The sequence below is a fragment of the Apteryx rowi genome, unplaced genomic scaffold (genome assembly GCF_003343035.1).
Source record: "Apteryx rowi isolate R43461 unplaced genomic scaffold, aptRow1 scaffold_29, whole genome shotgun sequence".
In the NCBI taxonomy this organism is placed as follows: Eukaryota; Metazoa; Chordata; class Aves; order Apterygiformes; family Apterygidae; genus Apteryx; species Apteryx rowi.
In genome coordinates, this window is record NW_020449307.1 from 750,887 (window position 1) to 762,310 (window position 11,424).

Below are 11,424 nucleotides of genomic sequence, written 5' to 3' on the forward strand. Positions count from 1 at the left end.
TCTGCAGTTAATTTATTCCTACCAAGGTGTGACACAGGATAGGAATTTAGCTAGCCAACAGATATGGAGGGAAAAAAAAGCTAGAAGCTACTATGAATCACAGACTGAGAAAACATCACACTAGGATGTAAAAACAGAAACATAGCCTGAAACTCACATGCAGTTTTCCATCGTATTTTCAACACTCGACAAGATCTCTGATAGCAAAGTGTATTTGTTTTCAGATGAATGAAAGACTTGGATAAAGTAAAGAGTATCTGAAAAGAGCWATGAGAATTTTTTTTACAGACCTAGTAAATATGACTTATGAAACTGAAAGAACCAGAATTGATGGGTTTAAGAAGTTAAGAAGAGAAAAGTCTTCAAATCCATAAAGACCACTCCAAATGAAAAGAGAAGTAATTTGTTCTTTCTGTTTGGAGTAGCTCAGATGAATCAAAATAGGGTTAAACTAYAACATGGAAATGAGGTTAAATTCTAGCAAAACAACAGCGAGGCACTGTAAGAAGGTGCCTGGGGAGACTATGAAATATCTGTCACTCCCTAATCTCCTTTCATGTAATTCTGTGTTTAAGAAAAATGTAAGCCTTGTTGGAAAAAAAAAATCACTATAAAAATAGGTATGCATCCTATTACAGCACAAGCACATATTGTGATTTTTGTTATTAAACTGAATTATTTCCCCTGTGTTATAATGAAGTTGACAGTTGAACCAGCAATACTTAAATTTTGAGACCTGGAAGAGGACAACACACAGGAAGCAGTACTGACAACAAAATCCAGAGCACACCAAAACTTATGAATAGATTACTGCCATTATCCACAATACTCCAATAAGCCCAAGTCCAATTAACATCCTAAATTTCATTACATTGCTCAGTATCACGTCAAAGGCAGAGGTTCAGTACTGGATCGTTTAAAAGCGTATGGTAGTTTACTCTCTGCTTTAGTATCTGTTCCTAGCACATAAAGTAGCAACAGCTCAGTATGTCACTTTTAAGAGGTTCAGCAGTTTCATTGCAGCTTGCACTCTCCAAACAACAGGAGTGAAATAGACCCTCCTAAAACAGTTACAAGCGGCACAACAATAGTGTTTCAAAGGGGTCTGGAAAACAAAAAGGAGGGAATGCAAAGCTACTTTTTTTTTTTTTTTTTGCTTTCCTCGGCAACAAAAACGCAGAAGTGCTCTGACCTTTCACCTGAACAAGAGCAATGAAAAAYAAACCTTCCTCCCTCTTACTTTTTGCTGCTATTAAGAAAAATAAGAAAGAAATCACCAGTCCTCTTCATGGTATTTCAATCAAAATTTTAAAACAGGAAACTGTATTTCCTTTTCCTTCAGGAAGGTTGTTCTCAGATCCATTTCTCTGTTACTTCCCCTTCACTATAAGTTAGTCAGGTTTAGTCTAATATCAGCTAYTGGAGAACAGGAGAATGTTCTGCCTTTCAAAGCTCCCATTGGTGAAAATAACTTTCACAATGGAATGTTAAAATGTATTTCTAAGGAACAGGCAAAATTATTATGCTTTTATAATGTATTAAGCCTTTCTATTTCAAATTTCACCTTTTCACTGATAGCCAAATGCCCATCAAATATGTCTCGGAATTTGTACTTGAGAATAAAATTCTTAAGGCTCTTCAGGCTGGATCYGTGTATTTAACTGATAAAGGATGTTTCTAGTTTCTTCAGTAAATTCAATGATAATTTTGAATRCTAAATCTCCAATTTAAAAACAAACACAAGACTAAAACATGGTATCTCAAACCTCTGCCTGAAAAAAGCCCCCAAAACCCAAACTGGAGAGGCAAGTTATTTCTATTAACTGTTGTCTATTATTTTCATTATGGTAGTACCTAAAGTCCTAACGAAAGGCAGGATGCCACTGCATTAGAAGCTGCAGAAAGACTGAAAAAGAACAAAGCTAAGACTTAACAACACATTTTAGTGACCATGTAAGGCTCAGAATTAAATCAAAAAACACCGGGATCTATAAACACAACAGACTAGGAAAAAGTCAAAAGTCCAAGGACGCATTTACTGCTGACGGGTGTACAAAACTTCCTTCTTCCACACAACCCAAGAATATTATACTATTGAAACTTGATCTTTTCATTTGGACATTCTTATACACCCACAATAAAGTCTTCCTGAGCAACAGTCATTCAGGGCTACATTCATGCATTTACTGTGGCAATTAAATTGTGGACTGCATTACTCAGAAGTTTTATCTGTCAATATGTAATAACATCAGCACTTTAAGCATYCTTTTAAAATCACTTGGTTTCAGATGGAAAACCAGTTTTCTAATAGTGTAACTTCTCTATGGGAAAGTGGAACACTAAAACGCAATGATAGATTATTTAAGCTTGAAACCGTAGCCTATTCCAGCAATGTTCCTATTCTATTCCTCTTTGAACCAGTCCTAAGGAACAGGGGTAGGGCATACAAAAGCGCGACATATACAACTTTACACTCCCATTCTGATGTTGAAAGGCTGATAAACACAGAAGCAAAACACAAGTGTCACCAGCCTAGACCACTTCATAATAATTATTCTGAATATAGGAGTAGCTTTCTTAACTTGTTTTTTACCATGTAATGTTCAATGCTTCTTTCCCATTTAGATGTCAATTCATTCATGGAAAAACTTTCTTCTGCTTAGGTCAGAAGAATATCCTTGACTCAGGAAAGTTTTTCATACTAACTGGAGAAATCCTATCTGTCATGTTAATTATCATGACCAGGACAGCTGCTAAGACCCCAATGTATAATTTTGTTTTAGCTGATGGATTCTATGCTTTCTCTTTCTACAGTTCACTCCTTGAGCTGAATTCTCTTGGGGAAGGAGAGAATATACAGTGTGTTTGCAAAACAGTCGACACACAGCAAGATGCAAAGGCACACACCTTGAAATACTAGGTATAATACCTAGTAAAGGAATTTTGATTCACTGAAGCACATTAAGACCTAAATTTCTAACAAGAACAAATGGATTTTTGCTTCTACCACCTCTTGTTTTCCAACATAGCCACTGTCTTCTGCTGAGCTTCTGAAATGAGATCCTGTGCCTGACAGCTTTCATCCCTAGTCCTGGCACTGTTCATTAGAATCATGTGCTGGTTATCTGTCCTGAAGTGTATTGCTCTGCTCCAACTTTTCTATATACAGAATCTTTATCAGAATAATGATGAGAAAAAGATGCATGAATTTCTTTCTATAACAACAGCCATTATTATCACTCCTACAATCCAAAGAAAAATTTTTGTGGACATACATAATGATGAAGCAGTAATAACTGATGAGAAGAGGAAGGAGTACACCATCCATATGCAAGAATGTTCTCCAAACAAGTTATAAATCAAGCCAAGTGAGAATAACAAGGGTTTAGCAAAGGCAAGGATAGACTATTCCAAAAAYGGTAATACTACTGTTATCTATTAATAAAGTGTTATTTATAATATAGAGTGTGGATAAGAGTTATGTGTTTATCACTGGCTTAATTCTGCTTCTAGTAAAGGCAGTTGAATAGGCCCTTCCATTCCAAACCCACATTTGCCCCTCTTCTGCATTGCAGCAGTTTTCCTGGATCCTCACAGCTAATATCAACTTCCAGCTAAAGTGTTTCAGTCCATCTAGTAACACTTCTCTTGCAAGTGCCTAGTACATATCCGAAATAGCCAGAGGGACAGCATAAGTAAGACAAAGAAGCTCCAGGCACACTGCAACCATGGCAGGAAAAACACATCCTGTCATTTTAAAAATCTGAGCTACGTACACTTGCAACACTCTTTAATCACTCGCTGCTATTTATTTTAACATGTTTTCAATAAAATACATTCAAATTTGAACAACTTAAAGGATACGGCAGAAGAGCTCCACAGCGAACAGACAAGATCACCCAGGAAGGCTGAAAAAGAAGAAAAAAAAAGCACAAGAAGTTAAAAAATTTGGTCTGTATGCATGAAATGCAAATTACCTTCCAAGTTTATATTAAAGCTAGTTGTAATATATGTCTCCCAGCTTAGAAATTCAAAGTGTTTTACAGATAACATACTTTGACCTTTATAAAAAACTGTTCTGATTTATTTGCAAGAGTTCTCTTAAGACTTCTCAAAGGTCACACAGCAATACAGGAACAAAACCCCTTTCCCTTGCCCTTCCATTGTGCCTGGAACACTATTTATAGTACTTATTCATCCTTTCCCCCTTCTTCAGTTCTCCCTATTCTAAAAAACATCCCCTACCTTACATGCACCTCCAAGGAGTCAGGAACCATAACCCTACACAGAGGCATAAARATCAGTTTCTAAACACACAGTGAAGCTGGCTGCCAAGCACTGTGGTGGTGACCCCTAACTCAAAGTATTCTGGGACAGAAAGAATCAAAGGGAGAAAGGTAGGTAGAAGAGAATGGAAGAGATGTAGGCTGCAGCCTTGAGGTACCATATGAGCAAGAAGGGCGGAAGAAGTGGCATCACATTCAGTTTGAAATGATTTTTCCTCTAAAAATAACAACAAAAAATCACAGTAACTATGTTTATGGTATCCCGATTCTTGCTATTCTCTCTCACTTAGAAAAAAGGTATACAAAAATCAAAGATACACATTTGATAACTCCTCATTCCCTGCAATAAATTGAGAAAATTTTCCTCCCTGAAGTTTTTCTCTTCCTTATTTCTATTCCTCTTCTCTGTGTATTAAGCTACTTTTGCCTCTGACTTCAGCTCCTTTCATACTTAGTCTAATCTTCTTGATTGAAGATCATGCTGTGATGTTTTCTGGTCAAACTAAGTGACATTAATGAAAGTCTTGCTCTTTTGTTTGAGAAATGAAAGAAGGTTTAATTAGCAGTACTTAGAAAGAAAATTAAATCATTTAAGTAAATCTCATTAGAAAGCAAAAAAAATCACTGTTAGGACACTGATGTCTTTCCTTCACATGAAAATGGCAATGATCCTCTTTATAAGGTTAAATTTATACCAGAAAACATTTCAGAATAAGAAAAATATTAAAAAGAAATYAGAATTTTAATTAAGCAGTGCATTCACTATATCCATAAGGTCTCTAGCTAAGCACTTTTTATTTTTTGGTATTTTATTAATTTGGTTATTTATTTATTTTATTTTATATATATATATATATGTGTGTGTATATGTATATGTATAATAAATAACTATTTATTAGTTCAGGTAAACTCTTATGATATAGGCCACGAAAATTCAGTACAGTCACCTGCAACCATATGGAAAAAAAGGTCCAAAATCATGTGCCCCAAAGTATTGGCAGTGAAATAATAAAGATTTTTTTCTAATCACTCTCATGATTTGCAGAGCTGGCAAGCTCACATTTTCAAGCATGGAGCCTGAAAGCTTTCAGGGGAAAACKAATCCAATTTTCTAAGACAGTAACAAAATACCAGTAATTCAGGGTGAGTAAGCACAAAAAAATAAAGACAAAAAAGTCACAAGACTTGAAAAAGTAAGAGAAAAAGTCTATTAACTTTCTATGTTTTTTTTAATTAATGTAGTACACATATGCAGAATCACTCAATCTTCTTGCACCCTGCCAAGTACATGCGTTAAAAAACCCTGAGCAGTTTACTACTTCTGTTGAAACTGAGGTTTTCCATTGCCAGAAGCTCTAAGAACTTTCCTGGCAGAAACAATTRGGGCACCATCCCACAGATGACTGAAGGAGGAATCTGACAAAAAAAAAACTAATATGCCAGGAGCAACAGGAGAAAGAAGAGAACGCAATTGTGATAGAAATCTATCACCCAGGATAAAAGCTTGTGAAGACAACATAAAAGATTTCCAAAGATACATTTCATTTGGGCATTAGCAAAGCATGAATGTTTTCTATTATAACCTATGTCAGTAGACAGTATCACAGAGGAGTCATTCACCTTTACCACAGGGAGATCAAAGACTTCACGAGATTCTCCAACCTCTGGATTGTCCCCATCTTCTGAAATAATATGTGAAGCCAGGGCATTGTAAGAAACTTCCTTTGCTTTCCCAGCTTTCAGAAGTTGAATTACCTAAAACCAAGAGAACAGTGAGGAAAGTCAACATTTTTTTTATTATCTTTGATTTCATGAAAACATTAATGCAAGAACATACTAATACATTAAAGGAGCGAGTACAACTTTCTTGGTTTTCTTACTGAAGAGTGGCTGGCAGTATTAACATTACTGAAGTTGTCAAATACATACCATTTAAAACCTTATTTTCAAGGCTTTACAACTCTGCCATATTTTAATCATTCAAGATGAAGTTTTACTTTCCAAAATAATTCAGGCTGGGACAGAAATCTGGAAAGAGTCAAAATTTTTCAAAAATAAATTTTCCTCAAAATCTTTTTTTTTTCCCTCAAAAAGACTAAGAAACCCCTTCTCCTTGGCATTTGTTTTTTCAGATGTGAGCTCCTGAGGCCTTTGAATATTGTTTAAAAGAAAGGCTTAAAGTTTAAAAAAGGCAGTCTGTGCATCAGGGCTGTACAATACAGTCTTCATAGGAGCTCTCCCAATTTAGGCCAGTTCCTTACTTTGACAGAGGAAAAAAAAAAAAAAAAAAACCCTCACTCATGTAATCTCGGTATATGTTCACATTTAACAGCTAAAAAAGAATTCCATCCTCACAAAACATATTTGGTTCCAATACATCTAGATCCAATCAATATATATCAACCCACAGAACACATGAATAAGTTTGAAGAAGAGGCCCAACTGCTCCAAAACTATGGGGCTAGGCAAAAGAACTAGGCAGAGGATCTCTCTCTCCTGTGTTTCCAAATGCAGCACTCGGGCACAATACAAAAAAACCAACATGCTGATGTGAATCTTGAGAGGACAAAAAATACAAACAGCAGGGGAAGGAGTATACCTAAACAAAAAACTCAGTTGTGCCAAGAGCAGAGAAAAAGAAAGGTAATGAAACTGAATCTTTAGCTATGGAAGCCACAGTATTGGATTGGCAGCCAACAAGCAAAAAAGAAAGACTGATACTAGAAGGATTTGCAAGCAAAAGAAATAAAAATTGTAACCATTATCATGAGAGAGAAGGGGAGATTTCTGACAAAGAGATGACATATTGGGAAATGAAATGAGGGAGAATTAAGACTGTTTTAGAGAAAGCAGAAAGAAAAATGGGTAGAAGGACACGTGCCCCCTTAGGTACTACCTCAAAGAGCTAAACTTCTCACTCCATTGCCCAGAAAATATAAACCCCAGCACCACTCACAAAGCACTTTCTATTCCTATTTGTGCAAGGCCAATACAGAAGATTCTGATTTAAAACTTCAGCATTCACTCAGCTCAGTTGTAGAGGATGTGGTGAAGCCAGCCCTTCTGACAACCCCAGAATATGGGATTCACTTTCATGTGAATAAAAGTAACCAGGAACAGAGGAGAGAGATTTTAAAAAGAGCAAGATCTAGAGTTCAAGTGTTGAAAATGCTAATTAAGATTACTGTCTCTTTTTTACAGATGGTGAAATGAGCAGAGCTTAACCTCATAATGTTTTCACGAAGCCAAACTGGCATGATGTTCATTCTCCAAAAACCTGCTAGGGACAGGTGTCCATCCTTCAGAGCCCATTAGGCACAGAMTCACACAGAGTCACAGAATCGCTGAGGTTGGAAGGGACCTCTGGAGATCATCTAGTCCAACCCCCCTGCTCAAGCAGGGTCACCTAGAGCACATTGCACAGGATTGCATCCAGGCGCATTCTGAATATCTCCAGAGAAGGAGACTCCACCACCTCTCTGGGCAACCTGTTCCAGTGCTCTGAACACTCCCTTCATAACAGGACACTCTCTCCCCACAGATGTAAACAGCAGGGAGTAAGGCACTGCATTAGATCAAACAAAATATTAAGTAACTAGTCATTAAGCAATTACCAACTACACTGTACACTAAACAGGACAGAGAAAGGCTTGAAAAAGATAGTCTTTCAAAATGTGGTGTCAGGTTATTATTTAGCACCTATGCTGATCACAAAAATAAGGATGAAAAAATTTCCATTCAGAGAGGAGGCAATTTTGGCATTTCCTAAGTTCTTGAATGTACAACTTAATAAAAAAAAATTACCATCTTTTTTCCATAGTGAATGAATATGCGCTATTACAAAATTAGAAAAGAACTACTCTAAAATAGCTGAGCAAGTTCATCACAAGCTTGCTGTCCACATTGCCACTCAGTCAGGAACGGAAGAGAATTTTTTTCATTTTACACACCAATCTCCTATATCACGGGATACCTTCTTGCATAAAATCCAGTTAACTGCAAGATAACACAAGATGGTGTAATTTCAATGGGAAAACTTAAATCAAAATAAAGCACTTCTGAAAACTGTAGATATTTAAAAACAGCCCCAACACACAAGTTCCTTGGCCTATATAGCTCTCCCTGAGTTACAAGCTCCACTCAATTGTATATTCATGGAAAGACTAAAAAGAGGAGAGAATTTAATGAAAAACTGAGCATTCATATCCAATAGATAGCATGAAGAAAAAGTTACACCTAATAAACAAGGAATATGATATTTCTGTATCAAATCAGTGTTGTGTTAAAGAGTTTGCTTATACAAATAGTTATATTAGTATCAGTAGGATCTTTAAATACAATAGATAATAATTTTATATGGTTGTAGTGGTATGAAAAAGTATTTTCCTAGTGTAGCTTACGTCAGTGTCAAAATTCCTCTTAAAACATGTGATATCTTTGGTTTAAGTACAGTAGCTACACTGAAAAGTTATATTGGCACAATTAAAGAACTTCACCTATACTAGTATTAACCATACACCTGTAACTAGGAAAAAAAAAATACTGGCAAGCCCTAATATAGTCATTGTAGAAATCCTGCACTTTAGATGCTAGCTTAAATCCATGTAAACTTCAATGGCATCTCATTTTGGTGGCATATAAATTTCATCTTTGTTCTTTCCCACTAAAATCTGCAGCAGAATAAACAACGAGATTCCAAAACTAAGAAGTGAAATAAGACAATGGGCATCAAAAATTAAAATAATAATAAAACAAGAGAATATCCAGAAACCAAATCTCCTGCTCAAGGTCCTTGTTGCACAACATTATTTTACTCTCTCTGCCTATTTTGCTCTCTTTGTCTATTTTTAGTAGTGTCATCTAAGCATGATGATTGGAGTTTACATTTGTCAGGAAAGCATGGAAAGCATTTATTAAAAAGGAAAAAAAAGGAAAAAAAAAGATGACATCTAGCCACCACCTCCAGTGAGGTGTGAAGAGGCAAGTGCACATCCCAGTGGAATGGATTCAAATTTGAGAGCCAGAAACCTAATTCTCCGTCACTTGTCAAAGAACATCTAGGCACAGTTCCAAACTTTTGTTTCCCTTCTAGCTTATGGTGAAAATATTTTAATAGGTAGTAGGTATGTAGCTATTCACCTGAATAGATTATATTTTGTTCTTATTATTAGATTGGTTTCATTAGAATCCTCCTTTGTGCTAGGCCTGTTTTAATATTTATTGGGATATCCAGTCTTCAATGAAAACATTTGGAAATTTAAGCTGATCAGAGTATGCTCATCCCCAAAAGATGAAATAGGAAACTTCTTTTTGAAAGGAAACTAGCATCCATTTGTATATAAATAAGCAAATAATTTTGAAAATATTTGTAATTTTTATAATACTAATGGAGAAATATTTCAGTATAGAAACTATTTTTTTAAAAATCTATTTGTAGAGTTTAATTTAGATTTTCTCCTTTCTGTCCTGGTTAAGAACACAACAGGTAAATAGCCTTCTTACACATTTTTTTTCCCCAGGGAACACAGAGGACACTTGTGAAAGGCGGGACAAAGCTCCTGCGTGGAACTTGTCCAAGTTCAGTAAAACCCACTTCTTACTAGCTTTGATTCAACTCCACTGCAGCCAAACACAGACAGGATTCTCACAGAACCACAACCTGTGCTCCCGACGACCGATGCTCCCGAGGGCTCACGAGCTCAGACACTGGCGCTGAGGAAGTCCTGATGTCCACATAACACTGTGCCAAAGCGGCAAGCCATTTCGGCATCCAGAGCACAGGAGAGAAGAGTGTTTAAATTGACCAGCAGGCTGTTTGCAGAAACAACTCAGATCCACAGGACTTTTCAACTGGGGCATCACACACAAAAAGAAAGCAGCTAAATGGCTTCCAGCATGACCTGAAGCAGTGGTAGCCGCTTTTGTGCGGTGCTATGCCTGAGCTTATGAACTCTGCCAGAGCCACCTTAGCTGTCTATCTACAACGCAGAAAAGCCATCCACAAATACATGAGAATTGAGTGTACCTAATTTAGAACACATCAAAGCTTGACAACAATGAAGTTAACTGCTAAGCAAGATAAAATTTATCATAAGAAAAAAAAACAGCAAAAGAGAATGATTGTTTACTTGCTCTGTGGGAATACTGCTGATTGGCTTGCTGTGTCAACACAAAACTAACTACATGCCTTTCGGGACACTATTCATATGATAAATGATATAAAAGAGTCATATTGTTTTTTTGCACTCATCTTCATACACATAATAATATTGCTGCCATAGCTTCTTAAAAATACAAAGTGTTACTCAAGCTTTAATACATTTTCAAATAGTTAATGTCTAAAGACTTTGGATTTTTTTTCCTGCTCTTCAACTACATTACAAGTCTACATTTCTTTTAATATATAATCCTATTAATATGAATGTACAAAAATCATCWAAATAGGTCAAGGTCTATGTCCTGAGTTTGTTTAAAGGCCCATAAGTGAAAACGAAGACACGAGATTAAAGGAACCTGATACTGAGCAAAGGGTAGACTACAGCAACTACCAAAGAAGCCAAGACTTAAATTTCAGTATCAAATACATAGGAATCTGTTGGTATGAAGTTGCTGTCCTAAAGCTAGGTATGGTACACTTCAAACACTTGTCTGATTGGACACACCGAGGAAACTTCGTTGGCACCTTCATGCAGCATGACTGGGTGTTTCGACAGGCCAGCCCTGACACCCAGGGCTGTTAGCCTAGGTGGTAGGGCTGGAAGGTCATTTGACAGCACCTTCTGCCCCTTGCCTCCCAGGGAAGCATAAGGCAGGGAGGATGTGAAGATCCTGTCCTGGCCACATCAGCATCTCTGTCTGTCCAACGGGTCTGAAAGGTCCTGGGACACGCACCGGAGCCACGGGGGTCCTGCACTGTGCYCCTGGGGGGGCACATGCAAGGGGGGAGAGACCGGGCGGGCAGGCACGTGCGCGCGGGGAGGGAAGAGCCAGTGAAGCCTTCGTCAGTGGAGCCTCCCCCCGCCACCCCAGCGCCGGACCGGGCGGGAGAGACGGCCTGTCACTGTCCCYAACCTGAACGGGGCACGGGCGCGGGCCCCCAGTGGCCCGGAGCTGGCACGGCGGGACGCTGCCTGCCTCT

The 11,424-nt window shown here is 37.5% G+C and overlaps 1 protein-coding gene across 5 annotated transcripts in view; it reads right to left on the reverse strand.

Moving 5' to 3' along the window:
- Positions 1-11,424, reverse strand: part of PAXIP1 (PAX interacting protein 1) — a 41,715-nt gene that overhangs the window by 29,697 nt on the left and 594 nt on the right. The window contains exons 1-3 of one of the 5 annotated variants that reach the window (XR_003254099.1): positions 9,946-10,098; positions 5,907-6,041; positions 3,865-3,908 (exon numbers count right to left, since the gene is read on the reverse strand). Coding sequence is in view for 4 of the 5 variants with exons in the window: in XM_026069259.1 (XP_025925044.1) it covers positions 3,865-3,908; positions 5,907-6,041; positions 9,946-10,056 (290 nt within the window). In the remaining variant the exon portion in view is untranslated. Of the gene's footprint in view, positions 1-3,864; positions 3,909-5,906; positions 6,042-6,215; positions 6,368-9,945; positions 10,099-11,424 lie in introns of those variants that run through there. The other 4 variants (XM_026069259.1, XM_026069258.1, XM_026069261.1 and 1 more) reach the window with 4 other exon arrangements.